At 38.3% G+C, this 20,089-nt stretch overlaps 2 protein-coding genes across 7 annotated transcripts in view; one reads left to right on the top strand and one right to left on the bottom strand.

The window, feature by feature from the left end:
• LOC128802512 (uncharacterized) overlaps positions 1 to 7,075 on the bottom strand; it is a 28,929-nt gene extending 21,854 nt beyond the window's left edge. For all 3 annotated transcript variants that reach the window (XR_008435469.1, XR_008435468.1, XR_008435470.1), the window contains exon 1: positions 6,892 to 7,075. The gene's annotated coding sequence lies outside the window, so the exon portion shown is untranslated. The remainder of the gene's footprint in view (positions 1 to 6,891) is intronic.
• A 46-nt stretch (positions 7,076 to 7,121) lies between these two features.
• The window catches only part of AP3B1 (adaptor related protein complex 3 subunit beta 1), a 154,467-nt gene continuing 141,499 nt past the window's right edge, over positions 7,122 to 20,089 (top strand). For 2 of the 4 annotated variants that reach the window (XR_008435467.1, XM_053968955.1), the window contains exon 1: positions 7,122 to 7,342. Coding sequence is in view for 3 of the 4 variants with exons in the window: in XM_053968955.1 (XP_053824930.1) it covers positions 7,212 to 7,342 (131 nt within the window). In the remaining variant the exon portion in view is untranslated. The remainder of the gene's footprint in view (positions 7,343 to 20,089) is intronic. The other 2 variants (XM_053968954.1, XM_053968953.1) reach the window with 2 other exon arrangements.

The following is a 20,089-nucleotide window of genomic DNA, read 5'->3' as shown; positions in this document are numbered from 1 at the left end:
TGGTCTTCAAAAGGGGCAAGAAGGAGGATCTAGGAAACTACCAGCCAGTCAGCCTCACCTCAACTCCTGGGAAAGTAATGGAGCATTTCATTCTGGAGACCATCTTTATCCACATGGATGATAAGAAGGTGATCAGGAGTTGTCAGCATGGAGAAATCGCACTTGCTCAGTCTGATTACTTTCTACAATGAGGCAAGTACCCATACGGATGAGGGGAAAGTAGTGGTTATAGTCTACCTTGACTTCAGCAAGTCTTTTGACACTATCTCTAATGACAGGCAAGGTCCTGCACCTGGGAAGGAACAACCCCAGGCACCAGCACAGCCTGGGGCTGACCTGCTGGGGATCAGCTCTGTGGAGAAGAACCTGTCCATGAGCCAGCAGCGTGTCCTGGTGGCCAAGGCCAAGGCCAGTGCTATTCTGGGGGGCATTAGGAAGAGCATTGCTAGCAGGTCATGGAAGGTGATCTGGCCCCTCTATTCAGTTGTGGTGAGGATACAGCACTCCAGATGTTCTGGGTTCCTCAGGATAACAGAGACATGGAGCTCCTGGAGCAGGTCCAGCAGAGGCTACAAAGATGATCGGGGAACTGGAGCATGTCACTTATTAGGAAAGGCAGAGGGAGTTAGTTTTGGTTAGCCTGGACAAGCCTGAGAGGGGATCTATTATTGATGCATAAGTATCTGAAGGGAGGATGTCAAGAGGATGGACCAGGCTGTTTTCAGAGGCGCCAAACAATAGGACGAGAGGCAATAGGCAGAAACTGGAACACAGAAATTCTACTTGAACATGAGGAAGAACTTCTTTACTGTGAGGGTGCCTGAGACCCGGAACAGATTGCCCAGTTTATTTCTCCAGAAAAGAGATTATTCAAAAGCTGTCTGCACACACTCCCAAGTACTGTTGGTCTAGGGAAACCTGCTTGTGTAAGGAGGTTGGACCAGATGACCTAGAGTGGCCTTTGCCAACTGTAGCCATTTGATGATCCTTTCTGATTCTGTGATCTCCTTAAACAGGCACTTTTCTGGCTTTTTTTTTTTTCTCCATTTGACATAACATATTGTCCTAGGGTGGCTGTATGATGCCTTTATCCCCAATCGTCTGCCCTGTTTATGTTGAAGTCTTGTTCCAAGAGTGAAAGGAGGAGGGAAGAAGCTCAGGGTTTGTTTTCAAAAAACTCACTCCCTCCTCCACATTCCGGCTCCGGGACGGTGTTGTCTGCAGACAGACAGACAGCAAAACAGAGCTCTCCTTTGCTTTTCTAGTTAGTTTTAGCTAGCTGAGGCAGAGAAGTTCCCTGGACTGTGTTTTTTTTCCCTTTCTCTGGACCTGCTCTGGACTGAACACCAGAAGAGCATCAGCAGCTCACATCTGTGGCCCAGCGGGCCGGGCCTGGGCCGCGGCATTGCCAGCGCTGGAAGGACTGGTCAGAGACTGAGTGAGCTGAGCTGCAGCCCGGGGGGATTTGCTCTGAATTAGTCTCTCTTGGAGTGGCAAGAAGTCTTATTGTTTAATATTGTCTAAGTTCTCTTGTGTAATAAACAGGTTTTTTCCACTTTTTTCTTCCAGAGGTATTTTCTCCCGAACCGGCTGGGGGGAGGGGCCAATTGACTCTGCTTTCCTAAAGGAACCCTTTTGTGGGGGGGGGGAGGGGAATTCTTTCCCCAGACTTGCCCTGAACCAGGACACATATGCTGCATGCTGTAGAAATAAGGTGTCACTTTTGAAGGGAATCGTGCTCCAGCTATGGAGGAAAGGAGCATGCTATATTCATTCAATATCAGTAAAACCTGTTCTAGTACCACTGTAATCTATACCTGGACTAAAGCATAGTTGACTCCATGGCAAAGAAATCACAATGTGCTTATAGTGTGCTTGCAATACACTAGCCTTCTCTCTGCTTAGAGCCAGTTGCTCAAAATTGCCTCTTTTCTCTTTTTATTATTGCACATATTTTAATTGCTGTTTATCCAGCAATAAACTGAATTACAATCTTAATCTCAAGAACTGAATAGAGGTTCTTAAGGAGAGATCTAAGACTACTGGAAGATACAGAAACACTCTGAGATCTTATAAACCTCGTTTTTATAAATATCTATTTATTTCTGCCAAATTACTCGCTTGCAGTACCTTTAGAAATCAAACATGAACACAAATACATATTACCTGCACTAGTATAGCTAAAAGGTAGATCATGAAGGATGTGCAGGTATACAAGCAACACCAAGGTCAAAGCCCTTAGTAAGTGTGGCTTGACTTGCTTTAAAAACTCAGGATCCAGTAAGACATTTGAAGTATTCCAATTGTCAAGGCATGTATTTCAAGAGCAGCCTAACTCAGTGGAGCATCTAGATAATGGCAGCACAATAAAGAAGAGATCTTATAATAAATAGATAAACCACGTACATGTACCCTCTTCTTAAAGTCTTTAATCTAAACTAAATTAAAGAGATCTTTAAATAAATGTATGTTACAAACTATAACTATCAAACTAAAATGCTAATTAAGGCAGATATGTTACAGTACAAACTGTTTATCTAGGCACAAGGTTTTAAAAAGTTGTTTCAGCTTCATTACTTAAACCAGTTAAATATTTTGTTGCAACTGCAGACTCCATGCTTCTCTAGATTAAGAAAAGGAGAAGATAAATCAGCAAACTCAAGCCTATAGTTGTTTCAGTAATAGATCTAGGAGGAAACCTAGAATTTATATAGAAAAGGCCAACCAAGGCTGAATCTGTAACTAGTGACTTCTTCAGAATGACAGTTATGACTAGCTGGGGTACTTGAGAGAATCCACCACAACCTGAATTTCTTCTACTTAAAACAGATCTGAGAAAAAGCCGAATGTTTTCATTTTTTCAGGAGTAGAGGTTTTTAAAAATTAGGATATAGTGCAATAAACATTTGAACACAGTTTTCAACATTTTAAACCTATTGAGGTCTGTGAGCATTTCTGTCATGTGAGTAATGGGAAATTTGGCATTAGATTTAGGTTTCCTGCTTTGATATCATATTTGATGGTATGATGTTGTGTTGCACTGAGTAGTTTCTTTAGTTATTATTTTGCACTGGGTGGTTTTGTTAATTTGAATGAAACTCTTAATGGTTTATGTTGTATCACATGGTTTGTTCCATAATTCCCCCAAAGTCCTGTGGTGGGAGTCTTCCCCCGGGTTGGTTTCTTCCTTCTCCCCTCGCATCAGTTGTATCCCATTGGCTGTAGCTCCTCTCCTCCGCCCCCCTCCCCCCCGTGTTTAAAATCTCACACGCGGCAGAGTCTCTCTTTCTTCTCCTGGACGGCTCCCTCCCAGACACTCTCTTTCCCCTGGAGTAGTTCCACAACAAAGTTGTGGGACATTAATCCTGAGAAGGAAGAGAGCCTCCCGTCTTTTGCTTTTGTCCTTGTCAGTGAACCTGGGGTCCAGAGCTAGCCAAACAGGACCCCACGAGGCTAACAACCCGACAGTATAATATTTAAATATCTGGGAAGATTAAACAATGAAGAAAACCAAATAATATTTTCAATTATTATTCAGGGGAAGTTTTGAAAACTGGTTCACCTTCCATTTTACATGGATTTTAATTACCATCAAACACACCAGGTCTGATATCAGTATGAGAGTATCACAGCACTTATTCCATTGGAGATATTTGTATTTCTGTAATAGTTTTTAATAGAATCCCAATTTTTTAAATTCCAATATATTCTCTATCTGAAATGAGTATGTAATATTATGTTTCCAGTTCTACTAATACCTATTTTGCATGTTTATGCTTGAAGAAATTAAAAAGAACTCTACAACTGAAGAATTGTTTTATTTTTCAAATGTTTCTGGTTTGTGTTCTATGTTTTTGATTTTTGCCTTCTACTTCTCCTATTCATCATTTAGCTAAAATCATCATAACCATTTGTAGGAATATTAACTAATGAAGATAAGATATATATTGTATAATTTTAGCATTTACAGAAGAGCTGTATAATAAAAGGAATAAAAGAGAATTTAGAGTATCCTGATTTCAAGAGTTGATATGTGAGCTCAACTTCTGTGGATAAGATGGTAGCCAGTCCTCCTATGAAGGAATAAAGAACTGGTACTTTTGGGAAAAACTCATCTGCTTTCATTACAGTCACAAGTCTCGATTCACTTGGAGGGAGGCAGATTAAAGTGTTTTTCAGGCTCAGGACTACTGGAAACTGAGTTCATGCCTCAGACTGAAAATCCATTATGTCAGGTTGGGGAAAGAGTTCTTGGTGCTTAAAGTATCTTACTATGCATCAGATTTCTAGATCACTACTGAACAAAAAATCATATTACAAGAAGTTTGGATTGTATCATTATTTACCCTTTATCAATGACATTTAAAAGACAATACTCTTATACCTTTATGTAGAATCTGCAATATCAGCATATTTTGCATATATGAGAGTCTATCAGCAACACACAGAGTATAAGGGAAGCTTTTAGTGGCTTGACATTTCTCTTATACAGAGCTTTAATTCCATTAAAAATAATTTTCAATGCATCTTTTGTCTTTTTCAGGACAAATAACATACTAGTAATCTGAGCCACAAGGGGGCACACAATAAGCATTTAGGAGCCCAGTGGCCATAAATGTACACAACTTTGTAAAAAACACTGCAAAGTATCTTGTGTAAATGTTTCAGAAAGCCTAGAAAAGTTAATGTTTGTTGGAACTACAAAATTACAGCTTGTGGAGCAATGTAAATCTTTTTCCCTTCAAGTGCATATGTAAGCACGAGTTTTGATGAAAATGCTTATGTATTTATCCATAAAAAATACATCTTCCCTTCCATTGAGACTTAGAAATTATTTCTCAGTCCAATTAACTTCTAAACGCTGTCCATGCTTATATGTATACATGCTTGTATGTGTCCACATATTGTATAGTTGTTAACATGTATGAGTGGAAAGTAAGAAACCATGTAATTACCAGACACTAGATAAGTAGATTTGTGAAGATGGTATGAATAAAGGAGGTAAAATAGTTTTAGAAAAAAATGTAAATGGAAAACTGAGGAGCAAAAGCCTTTTATATTCTCTCTTTTAAGCCCCGTCTGTTAATTTTATTATGCTGCACAAAACTTTGAAATATACAGTGCTGTAACCAATGAATGTAAGTGGAGAATTTAGATTTGAAACTTTGTGTTTCATGATTCTGTAATTTTGACATAATTGCATACAGGTATAAATTAAATGTACAAATATCTTATCACTGCATGGTGATTTTGAAGACGTAATTTAGACAGGGAAGGGCTATTCATTGAACAATTGTGGCATAGTTCAAGCTGAAACTAGATCAAGAACTGATAGCAGAAGCTCACAGCTAACATTCCTGATAGAAATTTTCAATTACACTTAATAAACCTTCACGTAATATTTAAGTGAAGCTCTGCATCACTGTTACTATTTCCTTCTCATATCACAGTCCCATGTTCATCCACTTCAATAACCATTTGTCTTATTTTTTGCCATTTGTACTCCCACAAATTACTCTGACAAATTCTACAAGTCTATTGTTTTCTTTTTCCATTTACTCTAAGAATACTTAAGTAGTACACATAGTAAACAATACTTAGTAGATATACATGGTAAAAAATATATAGTTTATTGTACTTAAGGAGTTTCTTAGTGCTAATACAGCCTTATTTTATAGATTTATACTAATAAGAAAGCTCTTGCCTCAGAGAACAAGTAGACAGTCTTAAAAGAAACTAGAATAGATCTACCTTACAAACTGTTGATTTGGCCTCCTATAGATTACCCCTTCCTACACTATATGTGCCTGGAACACAAATATAAGACATAGCTAGCAACCTCTTCATGTAAACAAAACCATGTTTGTAGTCAAAGTTCAGGTGCTGTCTCTGTTACAATTTGAAATAAATAGGCATGGTCTGAAAAACAGAGACAATTTTTAAGGACTGCTGATAGGAATTCTCAGATCTTTCTGTAGAGAGGAGTGGGTGTCCATTTTTGTTTGGTTCAGACCCAATTCTCCACAAGCCTACTCTGGTTTTTGATGCTTTAAAAATCACAATGTAGAATCCTTTCTGGCTCTGTGTGACTGACAGGTGTCTGTCTCAAATCAAATCACTGGCTGAGTACCAATAGTTTCTGTGACAGTTTATGGTAGTAATAATAAGATACTTCTCTCTACAGGGAAAGAAAACTATGATGAGTGCTACTATAAACAAAATCAAAGTCTAAAAAACAATATGTAAAATGGAGATAGTCAAGAATATTCACACTAGGACTTTCACAATCTAAACCACGACTTTCAAAAAACAGTGCTACACAGAAAAAGCAGTGAGAGATCATTAAAAAATTAAAACTCTGGCACCTATAAAAGGCAGCTATTGAGGACAGCTACGTTTACAGCAGCCTTTACTGGTAAATAATTTTGTAAAAAGGATTAAATAAAAATATAAATAAAAAATTGCTTGGTATCGCCTCAGTTTCAATCAGAAAAGTACAAGTTGCTGCAAAGCAAGCAAGTAAAAAAGCTGCTTCAGAGAAATATCCTCCCTGCCTTTTTTTTCTTCTCTGCAAGATAAAAAGTATTGATTGTGGACACGTAACCTTTTGGAAATTAGTTCAGTTCTAAGGAGTAAAAGGTTGCACTTCACTAGCACATGCCAGGAGATGGACTGAAGGCTGTTTTTATGAACACAGATTATTCCTGAAAGACTAGGGGAGATGGCAAAGATGCCCATAGGAAAACATAGGATTATTCATTTTTACAATCCTTTTTACATAAGACTGTAAAAAGGAATTAGGGGAAACTTCCCTCAGAAGACTTCTAACTACCCTTTTATATTTCTGGCGTCGCATATGTAAACTGCTGCTTCTAGTCTAGGTTACCGTACTTCTATCGTCAGCGCGGAGTGCTGGCATTCGTAACACGGTCACTAGAAGCAACAAACGAGCTGATGCTCTAGGCCAGGTTTTGCATTTTAAGGGGACGGCAGACGCCGGGGACCTCGAGGCGCGGCGGCGCTCAGGCCCGCCCGGCTCTTCCCCCGGCCCCGGGGCCGCGGCTCCGGCCGCACGTCCGGGCCGGGCCGCCCCGCCCCCAGCCGCGTGACCGCCCAGCTTCCGGGGAGAGTGCCGGGCCGGCAGGGCCGGGGGTGCCGCGACGGCAACTTTGGCGGGGCGGGCGGACAGCGGCGGCACCAGGGGCACCATCATGTCCGGCAACGGGCTCACTTACAGCGAGCAGGGCGGAGAGGCGGCGCCCGAGCTGGCGCAGGAGGCCGCTCCCACCGTGACCCCCTCGGCTCCCACGGCCTTCGGGCTCTTCAGCAGCGACACCAAGAAGTAAGGGAGCTCGCTGGGCTCGCGGGCTGGTGGTGCTGGGCTGGCGGGGCATCCACGGGCAGGGACATTTCCAGCGGCCCTGGCGGGGAAGCAAGCCGCGCCTCCCGCTTGACTGCTGTCGTAACTCCGCGGAAAAGTTCGCTTGCTTACGTTTAAAGTGCGCATAGATAGTGGGTTATCTGTAAAGTGTTTCTTTTAGTTTGTTTGAAAAAATGCTTATCGATTCTCCTCTATTTCGACAGCTAACCGCGGTGGAATTTTCCTAATTTTGCCTTCAAATGTGTATATCTATAAAAAGTGTTTGTAAAAAGAAGTGTTTGTGATAGTTGTGGTTGGAAATGTAGTGGATCAGGGCGAGGTGGCCAGCTCGAAGTGGGTGTTAACAGTGTTAACAGTGTCTTGGTCAGAAGTCAAAATGAGGAAATGGAGAAGGTAAAAAAAAAACCCAGCCAAGTGCACTGGTATAGAAAGCTTTCAGCTCCTTAAAGTAAAAGTGGATTGGAGAGGAAGAATGTCCAAATGAAAGGATCAAAAGGTTTGCTGAGCTGGAATTGTATTCTACAACAAATTGGAAATCTATTCCAAGAGCAACCAATAAAAAGCACCATAAACTTAAGGTCTCATGTACATTAGAAAATCAATTGCTGCGTCTTCAGTTTGATTGTTCTGCACAAAGAGAACATCTATGCTCTGGAAAACCTCGACTGATGTGTTTATTTGTGAGCCACAGCAGAGTAAATCACAAAAACATGAAGCTGCAGACACTCTAATGCTTAGCTCTATGAGACAGTAGCTGATGGGCCTCCTCAGTTTGCCAGATGAGTCTTATTTCTTTTTCCCTTTCTAGTTTGCTAAATACTTCACTTTTTTGTTCTGTTCCAGTTCAAATTTTCTCTGCTCTAGTATAAATGTACTTTTGTAGATCAGTGTGTTTTAGCTGATTTACATTGTTGGCACCCTTCTTTCCTTATCCCCTTCCGTAGAAACAACTTGGCACTGCATTTCTAAACTATTATTTTGCTACTTTCTTTTTTCCATGGAGTGGAGGGTGTCCTGTTCATTGATCATGGCCATAATTTTCTACATAACTCATAAACTTACGACTGTTTTGCAGGTCAAGTATAGTTCTCTGTTTTATTAAATGCAGAAGCTGAAGTGAGTGATTCTACCCGAGGCTCCCCAGTGATCATAGGGAAATACAGTTCTGGGGTCCTGAGATGTTTTCTACATCTGTATGTATATGGATGTCTTTTAGTATGGAAGAACCAGCAGCTTGTGATATGTGAGCATGCCAAATTAATTAATTTTGCTCCTCTAGATTTGCTCTTACAGGAATGTAATCCTCTAAAGGAATGACTTGAGAGGAAAATAGACATAGCTGTCTGTGGTCTTTTGTAGCTGACAAGCAAATTCTTGCTGAAGTAGAGTGTTATCCACAAGTCACTTAACGCAGTTTGCTTCAGCTTAACACTTGCGTGGTTAAGCTCTGAGTATGGATTGGGTAGTTGAAGAACAGACGCTGTGCAGGGAAGGTGATTTGTGTAGTGTGTAAAACCCACTGTACTGCAAGTGAGGATTATTGTTAGAAAAGCAGATTGTGTAGCACTCCAGTTGGAAAATGCAGTACTCAATTTTCAAGTATATATGTTGTATTTCTAATAATTCACTCTAGTAATAGTGCAAAACCTGCTCATCACAAGGCAATATAAGAGAATACAGAGAAGTGCAAGATGTGTCCTTGCATCTTGTGCATGAAGGTGTGGGTTTAGTGAAGTATTCCACTGGTGAAATTAAAATTACTGTTAAGCTCTTTAAAGTTTGGTTGCTGATCTCTCTAGATTCTCTCATCATTGCTGTTATACTCGTGTCTGATATTATTGTGTTGTTTCAATGCTTGGCAAACTTTTTTTGTTGCTGAGGAAGTGGGGGGATTCTTCCTTGGGTCTACTGATGATACAAGAAATACTCCTACTCAGCAGAGGGATACATATATAATTCATGGCCCAGAACATAAGTGCGGTAACAGTTAGACCGGAACCCTCTGCTTGCCTGTTGGCAGTCAATCAGAACAATATCATGTAGTTAATGTATAAGTATCAAGATACTACTGTAAGCACTTAATTGAAAAAGTTCCAGTCCTTTTTCTTTGTGTTGTCTGTCTTCCCCTTTTGTCATGAAGAAGTAAGCCAAAATGGTTATGAAGTTAATGAAGTGGTTAGGATAAGTTGTCTTTGATTTTGAGACAGAAGAGCCCACACAGGGGCACAAATCAGTATTGGGAGACTTAAATCTGAAATCCAAAGTTGGTCTAATATGAAGTATTTGTCCTGTTTTTTTTCTCATATTTTGGTAGGACTACTCTGCAGAAGTTATCTCATCTAAAAGCTTTGAATATCCCTTGGTGTAGAAGCCTATGTGTCATTCTCCTGCTAAAGCTGCCTTTTTTACCTTGAGCATTCAATGATCTATCCACTAACTTTCAGTTACAAATATAATTTCAATTCGATTAATGAACATAGTATTTTCAGTACATGCTTGTATTGTAGTTTGGTTCAAACGTATGCTATCAGTATTGAAAATATCTTAGTTTGTCAAAATGTCTATCCTGGTGACATGTTTATCCTGACAAAGTATAGTTTTACTATTAGAAGATTATTAAAGATAACTGTTTATTTCATGGTCTTTTATCTTAATATAAGCAAGGTGCATTATGTTGCACACACCATGTGCAAACATTGTTTCTCATTAGATAATACACTGTATGTATCCACTGCAGTGAAAGAAAATAGAAAACATAGAAATACAATTTTGGTCTGCTTCTGTGAGATGACTGTATGTGTTTAGGACAAAAGAGAGGAGGTAAGGAGGAGGGTTTTCTAATCTCTCTGTAGTATTACAACATGTACATAAGAAACTGATTTCTTACCGGTGTTACTAAAACTGTTACTGAATAAGAGATTCCATAACAAATGTATTATACTGGTGCTAGCTTTTTCTGTGTGTATTTAATCCTGACTAAAGAGGCAAATAGAACTTGTGGGTTTGGTATGTATTGCTGTTAAAGCCTTTTGGTTAGTTAGATGAATGAAGTAGATCTGGTGTTCGGGGAATGGAATTTTTGTGTTCTTTCTGTTAAGCATCTCAATAACTAAAAAATTGAAAGATCTTACGTATCTGAGATGAGTGAGTCTGAACCTTCTTGTGTGGAAAGGGCCCCATTGCATGACTGGATATGACTTTTGCTTTCCTTCCTCTTTTTCACACTTGAACTTGAACATGACCTTGAACTGGCATGTATGGTATTCCTTTATAAAACTTGTGTATTTATGCTTTAAGAATGTATTCCAGTAGGTAGTTTGACACTTGTCTGTGAACTAGAATATTCTAGATATTCACACATCCCACATGTTTCAAAAAGAAGAGAAAGGGTCAGATTCTGGTCCCCAGAGTAATGGAAACAGTCTGCAGAGGAGTCTTTGCCCATAACAGACGTTTTCAGCAGAAAATTTGTAAGAGCCAGTAGGTTATGTGAATCTTACATACAAGCTGAATCCAGCACGTAGGCCTCAAGCTATTTCTCCTAGTTCTAGACTGATGGACTCCATGCCGTAAGCACTGCCTAGCTGGAATTTCAAAATCTTCTGTTTAGTGTAGAGAAATACTATGTGATTCACATCACCTAAGTTAATAGAATATTTTTATAGTTACGTTATGCTTTATTACATTATTATTGCTCTGAGTGGAGGAGTGAAAATTCTAACCACCTTCCAACATGTAAGAGTACCTGGAGAGCTAATTAGAAATCCAGATTCCCTGTTAATTACATATATTAGGGTACAACTATAACTGCCTACAGTAAATTGCAGATGGATGTAGGATTTTCATCTATATTAATTGCATTTTAAACAAAAAACTTGCCTGCATGTAAAATTAAAATATAATAATGTTTGGTACTTGGAAGTGGTACAATTTCAGCAATAAAACTAGTTATTGCTTTAGCTGATAAAATATAAAAACTTAAGAGGTGAACCATAGGAGTAAGATCAGTAGATGTCAATTGTTAAGTGCAGTATTGAAGCAGATGGCAAAATTTATAACACACGTTTTCAACTTTACTGATTTGCATCTTTAAACTATTTCTGCCAAGCAAAATACATTTGTAATTTATTAGATTTTTTTTGTTGCAGGTCTGGCTTACATGTTTTGTTGAGCCATTCATCAGAAAACTCGGCAGTGCTGCAAACTCATTTTTCTTTGCAGAGATTTGCAAGCCTGTTTTGCAGAGAGCTGAAGGTGGTGATTTCATTAAGATACTCATTCCCCAATTCTCTGTGCAGAAGACTTTTCCAAACCCATCGGAGCTAAAAACTTGATTTCAACAGCTGCCAGAGGTGTTCTTGGAGTCTTAAATTGATCTAGTTTTGTCTTGGCATATTCTGTTCAACCAGTCATGGGGAGATTGTACATAGATTGCCATTTGTGAAATTCTTGGAGGAGACTCCAGCTCTAATATTCAAACTTGATGCATCCGCTAGCTCATTGGCACAACTACTTTCTTTCTCCATCTGTTAAAATGGCCCTATGCCCACCAATATGGTTATATGCCAGTTTCGGTAGGATGTACAGCCCAGCAAAGATGAATGGTTTGGGTGAACTGATGAGTCTACAGGATAAAATCTGAACCCTCTAGTCTAAGGATAGGAACTAAATGCAGTATACAAATGTAGGCATACTATTGCAGAATACTTCTCCAGCTGAAATCTCTCAGATCTGATGGGAAGTACCACACAGTGAATATGTTCTTATTCCCATGCACTTGGCACATATGAGGATGCAAGCAATGAACTGTTGATTATTTGCTGTGGCTCTCTGTAATGTAGTTACTGTATTTTTGTGGCTTTTTTATTTGCTCAGAAAGGCAAGTTTTACAATTTTAAGGTCTTCAGTATGGTTTCTGCCTATTTACTGCATTGTCATATATTTGCTTTAGATATTTGCTTTGATCTGCATCCTGAATGGTATTAAATAGACATATCTACAGCTGTTACACATGTTTTTAGTTCTGCATTTTTTGAATGCTGTTCTTGTTTCTTCTTGTTTCTTCCACCCCTTGATAGTTTTGATACTTGGAGGAAACCAGAATGGTTTTTGCAATCTGCCAGAAGATGAGCAGCATTGTAATGCTGTTAAACAGTGTTTCTGAAACTTGGACATATATGTAAATATCCAAGCACTGAGTAGGTTCTGGCAACATAACTTCTGTGATGGTATCTTTCAAAGAAGCCTTTTCTCAACATTTTTGGGAAAGCTGGAAACACAAGGAGTTTGACTCAATGATTCTTGTGGGTCCCTTCCAGCTGAGAATATTCTGTGATACTTCTTCTCACTTTCCTATAATCCCTTCGCAACTATCAAAGGCTGCAAAGTGATCTACAAATGTCTGCAAATTCTGAGCACTAGCCTCAAGAAAGGCTCTAAGTTGACACAACCATTTAAATGGCAGCACCACTTCTGATGATACTCTTTCAGCCTTTAGAAAACTATCTTCCACTGAAGAAGATTGCTCTCTGGCAGAAGTTTCCCCGCCGTACTGGTGTTGTTGGTACTGTCAGAAATGATTATATGCAGTGCAATTGCAAGACTGAATCTTTTCATCCTTTCAGACAACATTTCTTGTTGCTGGGTGAAATAGTATCTTTAACTACTCTACTGACAGCAGATAATCTTAGCTCAAATCACAGTCCGATCCAGAAGAGATTTCAAACTGCTTTGTCATACTAGCTGCCATCTGGTTAGGGCTTTTGAAATATAGGTAGTTTGAATATCTGCACTGATGATGGTGATAGCAGCAACTTAACACGTGTTGATGCGCTGAGTTGCTCAAGTGTTGCTCAGGTAGTTTCTGTTCATGACAGAGAACTGGGAGATGCTTTATTTAGTTTTTAACTTTACACTTTCCTGTTTCCTTGATGAGAGGGAAAGAGTGGAACTAAATATCCAGATTTTAAGTGCTTTGAGAAATTAGTGGCAAAGTAACAATTAAATGAGTTAAATTATGCTTCTGGTCACTATAACTGGTTTTGTTCTCTGTGGCTCTCACCCTTACAGGATACTACAGTTATCCTGGTTTCCCTCACATCTCTAGTCTGTCCTTTAATACTGTTTAGTTGGTTTTTTGCATAATATGCGTCTTTTTCAGATTGAAAAATTAGGGGTGGCTGAAAAAGAAATTCCTATCTCAATTTCTCCTTAAACCATATAACAGCTACACTTGCAGCCATATGATTCAAGGCTTCCTTGAAGTAATAGTTGAGTTCTATGTTGTGAATTAGAAGTAAATATAGTGTTATAATGGAAAAGGATGGTAGTACTGAACAACACCACAAGATGTCATTCAAACAGTTTATGGCATAGACCAAAACACAGTGGAACTCAGATTTCTTAATTTCCTGCTAGAAATCAACAAAGTTAACTCAAATTGCAGCCTGCATTTGCTGCCAGTTAAACTTCTGTGTTTTATGGGTCTGAAATAAATTTGCAGTTCCTCTTTAAATGTTAAATTCAGACTTGTTTAGATTTTACATAATAGCATGAGCTAGAATAAACCAGTTTATTTTAAGCAATTTGCAGTGCCAACAAAATGTCATGAAAAAAAAGTAATTTTTTCAGGAAAAATGGGACGTTCCCTAAGACTTCATTGCTACTCAGGTGCCAAGAGCAAGGGTTACACTGCTCTGTAAATGTGTGTTTTCTGCTTCAAACTCATCCACAGTATTTTGAATTCTATCTTGAAGGCCAAAAAAAAAAATTAATGTGCTGTGGTTAAAAGTATGTCCTTTTGAATGCAAGAACAGTGCAATTGATATTGTGTAACTGAAATTATGCAGTGGATGAAGAAATGCATTGTTAAAACTCAACTGAATGATACTTCTGAAACTTCTGTTCTATAAGAGCTTTATTCCATAACACTGAAACTGATGACGCTTGCTTCCTCCCAGTGGTGGATTTGTTTACCACTTCCTGTATCTTGCCTTACAGTACTATAGTTCTGTCCTTATATGTGAAGATCTTCTGTTTAGAATTCACTCTCCTTTCCTTGAGAGGATTACAGCTGTTCCCGAAGTTATTGTTGCATTGCTAGTTGAGCTTCAGTTGCAGTTTTGATACTCATGAATCTTTGGCTTAATTACAATGAAGGCTTTTGATTAGTGGGTGACTTCTTTTAGTAACTGGCGTGTCAGAACTGTAGCAAAACTTGAAAATCTGTGGATTTAATCTTACAGTGTTGCTAAAACCGATAGCAAATAAACGTGTATTTTACCAGAGTGGAGCAAATGTTTTCTTAATAATAGTTGTTTGGAGCATGTCGATGCAGTACCTAATGACATGCCACAGATTCTGGATTAATATTTTAGTATAATTGGAAGTTTGTCATAGTTCCAATGGAGAGATGAAAGACAGATGAACTGAGACAGAGGCCCAGATTTATTGCTAACATAGCTGTTTAAACCTCAGTGATGTACAGTTATATCTACCTTTATTTTTCTGTAGAAGTGGGTAACATTTCTCATTGGAATCTGTAATCCTAGTCTTAACCTCAGCAAGATGCCAGTTTTAGTGACCAAGTGTGTGCTGACAGTAGTATGGCATATTCAGAATTTCTCTTTGGATGCTCTTTGCTGTAATCAACATGCAGAGTTAGATGATGAGTTTGCATTTCTAATTTATATATTTTAGCTTTCAAATTGTAATACTTAGGAATACAAGCTTGTGGTGCTAAAGATTACAAAGGCAGCTGGGAACTGATTTTTTAATACATTAATAATTGCCTTATTGACTCGATCTTTATGGTAGATACTATACAAGTACTAAAGATCATATTTCATAGCACATACTTAATCTTTCATATAAGTATATTTCTAATTGTTGTCTATCCCAGTGCTTTCAGCTTGCAACTTTTGAGGACAGTGGGCCTATATTGAAGTAGATGTTAAGACACTAGATTATGGCTTGGGAACTCAAGGGAAGTCTTGTTGAGTTCTTAGAATATATCATTGGGCATTTTTGCTCCTGGAGAGTCATTTTACCTCTTCTTACTTTTAGGGAAAATGGCTGGGACTATGTATCTATACTCTGCCGAAGGTTTGTTATTTTTTCATCTGCTGTTGTTGGGACCATTACCTTGCTGCTTCATATAGTTCCACATCATTTGTCAACTATCAGATTAGGCTTATTTAAACCTGGTGTTGCTCCTGAAGTAATAAAGTTTATATTTCAATCATCTACAATATGTCCCTAACTCTGTGAGGGTAGACTCTCTCAAAGTTTTAGTAGGGAGAGGCAAAGCTATTGATGCAGCTGAGGGTTGCTTGCATTTTCCTGAGCCCTGGCAAGTGGAAGGAAGTGATAAAGAAAGTATTTGTCTGAGATTGTGTATTGAGGAACTGCCACCTCAGCATAACTAATGAATATAGAAACATGAACCCCAGTGTACTACAAAGCTTACATTTATATTTACATTTATTTCTATTTAGTGGGATTTTATTAAACGATTGAAATTTCCTTAAAACTTCTTAATGATCAAAAGATGAAAATACTTGTACTGTACAGTAAACTGTATTACAAAAGACTGAAATGCACTTGCTTTTCCCATTGTTCATTGAGGCTCTGATAAGAGTTGTTTCTGGAGGGAAATGACCGTTGAAATCTGCATATGCTATTTGTTTCTGGAAGTTAATACAGCAAGGGAGTGTGTATCCTGTTACTTTGTAAGATTTTCTTTTTTTTTAGAGTAGACCTCACTCTTGGCAGGTAACCTTGGTTGAGTTCAGTAATTTTTTTTATTGGCTTTTTACATACTTCACTTAAAAGGATGGAACAAAACTCCACGATACTGGGCAAAATAATTGAGGTGTCTTGCAGTATTAAGTCTGCTCTTAAAGGGAGAGACTTTGATGTTACACTGAAACCATGTCTAACTGTAGAAGAAAAAAGGCTTGCTGCTGCTGGTGATCCATGTGGATGTATGAAGCAATATTTTACTCCGTAAGTATCTAATATTTGCTAATCCTGGATTATAATTTGTTAGAAAAGATTTTTAAAAACCTAAACAAACCATCTATTCAAGTAACAATTGATTTCCAAATGGATTCATCAGGAACTTTTTGTTTAATTCCTATTTTTCTTTCTTTATTTTTTTCCCTGCTGCTTTTCTCTTATGGAAACAAGGCTGGCTGAAAACAGGTCTTCATGTATAAATTTCTGTGGTTTATATCTTCCCAGCTAACAGTTAAAAATGTTTTAATCTGAAGTGTGTGATAGAATATTTTCTATAAGCATTTAGAAGTAGAGCTCATCAATAAACACTTCTTCTGTCTTCACATCTTAAATTAGCCTTTTTATTTTTTTGTTGTTGTTTGTTACATTCTGGGAGACAGTTTTCAGCATGTACTTGGATCTTGTTCTGTGTAACTTCCTCCATTTTTATTACTTGATCCTCAAGCTCAAATTATTATTTCTACATTTTCCACTTTGTTGACATATTCTTCTTTTTTTTTTTTTTTGTTTGTTTGTTTGCTAATTAATATTCTACCTTCCATTGGTTAATTTATCTTTCACTTCTCATGATAACTGGTTGATGTTCTCAGCCTTTCTCTTATTCTAGGTCAGTGATTTTTTAAGACGGTGGGATGTGGTCACAGTCTCCCCCTGCCTTTTACCCAGCTGGAGCTGATTCCACACTGTTGCTGAGTTGTCTTTATTAGTTTCCTCTTTGTCTTGATGATCCTGCAAAACGTCCTTGTGGCCCATCAAATTTGCATTCTTGGTCTACCCTCAGGGGTGCATCCTTCTTCCCAAGCTTTGCTAACCTCATCTGGGGTCTGAGATTGTTGAAACGTGTCAAGCCCTAAATCTTAACAAGGCGATTCTACAGACAAGTCATTTGTTTTTCTAACACACAGACCTCACTGCGAACTTGCTTGTTAGCTGCTATCCATTTCACAGATTGAATCTCATTTGGTGTTGATTAGGCTTGAAAGTGTACAAAGTTGAAACATCAGAGAACATCCTTTCTTAAAATTTTTACATATTTCACATTTTGCAACAATAGTAGGAAACTGGAAGCAAGAGCATAGGACTAAAAGCAACTTTCTAAATCAAGTGCTGCCTTTTGCTGTTTAACTTTTCTTACCATGTTGTACAGATTCTTACACAGGGAAAAACTATGACTTAAGCAGAAGGAATTAGAGGTTTCTGAGTTTCTGAATCCAGCTAGAGCAAAGTGTCAGGCAAAGTACTACAAGCTGATCAAAAAGAACCGAGACTTATTCTGTATCCTATGAGGAATAGGTGAGTAGGAATGGTCAGCAAAATCAGCTGTTCCTGTGGCCAAGAGTGATGGAAATAAAGAGAGTTGCCAAAAATTAAATCAAAGCTACGCTTCCCAAATTTAATTGCAAATGGAACTATACAGAGGGATTGAAAGGTAAAAAGCCCAAATTATTAATGATATTTTATGTACAGCCCCAAACCAACAAATACTTTATTTCTGATATAAAAAGTAAGGATATAGATCTGAGGGGAAAATATGGAGTGACTAAAAGAAGTGTGATGATATAGAGGTGAATACAAGCATCTTCGAGTCAAATCAGAAAAATGTAGAGTTTAATGTATAGAAAGGTGTGACTTTATCCTGGAACAGGAATGCAAACAATACGAAAACATGTGTGACGTCACAGCATTAGTTATTTTTAACAGACCTGTCAACCTTGAGTGGTGTTACAAGGAGAAGGTACATTGTATGTTACGACTTGCCATGAGGAAGGTGTCCAGCTGGAGACTTACTGAGCTGATCTTAGCAGTATGCAAAACTGCAGGACAAAATTAAATGGGGCATACAATTTAAATGACCAAAGTACACAACCAAACAAATGTAGCAATAGAAGACTGACCTTATACATCTTTGAACATGTCCAGGAGTAGCTAAAGATAGTAAAAACCTTTGAGTGTGATGCAGACACAAGAGGGAGTTACCAGTGATATTTGGGAAGTGGTACTAAAGCAGGCAAGGAAATGGAATACTTCCTTTTTTTTTTTTTTTTTTTTTTTTTAATAATAATTAAATATTAAGCTGTCAAGTGAAGTAAATATTGACAGTATAGGGAATCTATAATAGGTTGCTCCAATTATTTCATGAAACACTTGATTTTGCAAAAGGAGTTATACTTAAATTTTAAGTTGCATGTAGATATCATGAATTTTATGTGCCTTAGCTTAGTAGGAAATGCATTGATTGTTTTGTTGGCGTTTTTTTTTCCATTTAGTTGCAGTTCTTATGTGGGTGTATACTGAAATGTGGGTAATGTGTATTTTTTGTGGGGAGGCACAAAGCAGATGCAGTACTGGGTCTGAAAATATGAGGAAATTTGTTAGAATGACTGTGTCCGTTGCAAGTAGGAAAAATACTGTTTAAAAGTTTATGACCAAATGAATGATGATATTTTTTTCTCATTGAAACTAATTCCAGCTTTGGCTTACATACTTTTCTTCTTTTCATATGAAATTATGAGGGCAGTGATAAATCAGAATATATCTAGGTTCTGCATTCACTTTTGAAATCTTGTCTGGATATATTTGGTCTGGCTGAGATGGAATTATTTCCCTCACAGCAGACTTCATCATGCTGTGCTTTGTATTGGTAGTGAGAAAGATGTTGGTAACACAGCAGTGTTATAGCTATTGCTGAGCAGTGCTCACACAGGAGTCAAGACTGTCTCTCCAATATTCCCCTTCCTTAGCAGCCTGGGGTTGGGCAAAACCTTGAAGGATGTGTAGCCAGGACTCGTGGCCCAGGCAGACCAAGGTGATATTCCATACCATATAATGACTGGTCATCAATAAAAGCGAAGAACAAGGAGAAGGGGTGGGCATTCTTTCTTATGGTGTTGGTCTTCCAGAGCAACTGGTATGTATACTAAAACCTTACTTCCTGGGGAGCTGGCTGGACATCACTTGCTGATGTGAAGTAGAGAATAAATATTTTGTTTTCCTTTGCTTCTGCATGCAGCCTTTGTTTTTGCTTTATTAAATTGTCTTTATCTTGACACATGAGGTTTTTCCCATCCTATTTTCTCATCCCCATCTTGCTTCAGGAAGGGAGGGAAAGAATGGCTTTGTGGGCGTCTGGTGTCCTGCCGTGGACTACCCACCATGTTGCCTTTCACTTGTGTGAAAGTTCACAGGATTTGAACTTGGAAAGCCTTCAGAGTTCTTTGGAATATTGCAGGTGTCTTCAGTTTTTATTCGCTTGTATCTTTCAGGAAATCAGGCAATCCAGATGTTACAAAAAAGCTGTTTCTTCAAATAATCTTTTTTGTAAACTTTTGTACTCTATAACTGCAGTTAGACTGTGATCTGTTTGCATCTAAAAAGCCAAGCAGGATGAGGTTTCTTATTAGTGAAGCTAATGAAAAGCTGTATCTACAAGAAAACATTCTTATTAACTTGATATTTTTGTGGGAGAATTTTATTTCAGCTGTAAAAAGTACTTGCACACTGTATGCGTCTAATCATCAGGCTGTCTTAGTCTTACAGCTTGTAGAACATACTGCAGATCTGAGGCTTTTAATCCTCAGGATAGGGGATAGCAATTTACAGTCCAGAAAGGCAGGTAGGAGCGCAAGGTTATATCCCTGATTCTTAGTGAAATTCGGAGCATACCGAAGTCTGGACTTTTCATTGACTTAC

Source organism: Vidua chalybeata, chromosome Z (genome assembly GCF_026979565.1).
Source record: "Vidua chalybeata isolate OUT-0048 chromosome Z, bVidCha1 merged haplotype, whole genome shotgun sequence".
In the NCBI taxonomy this organism is placed as follows: domain Eukaryota; kingdom Metazoa; phylum Chordata; class Aves; order Passeriformes; family Viduidae; genus Vidua; species Vidua chalybeata.
The sequence above is the reverse complement of the archived record's forward strand: the minus strand, read 5'-3'. Positions and strand labels throughout refer to the sequence as shown.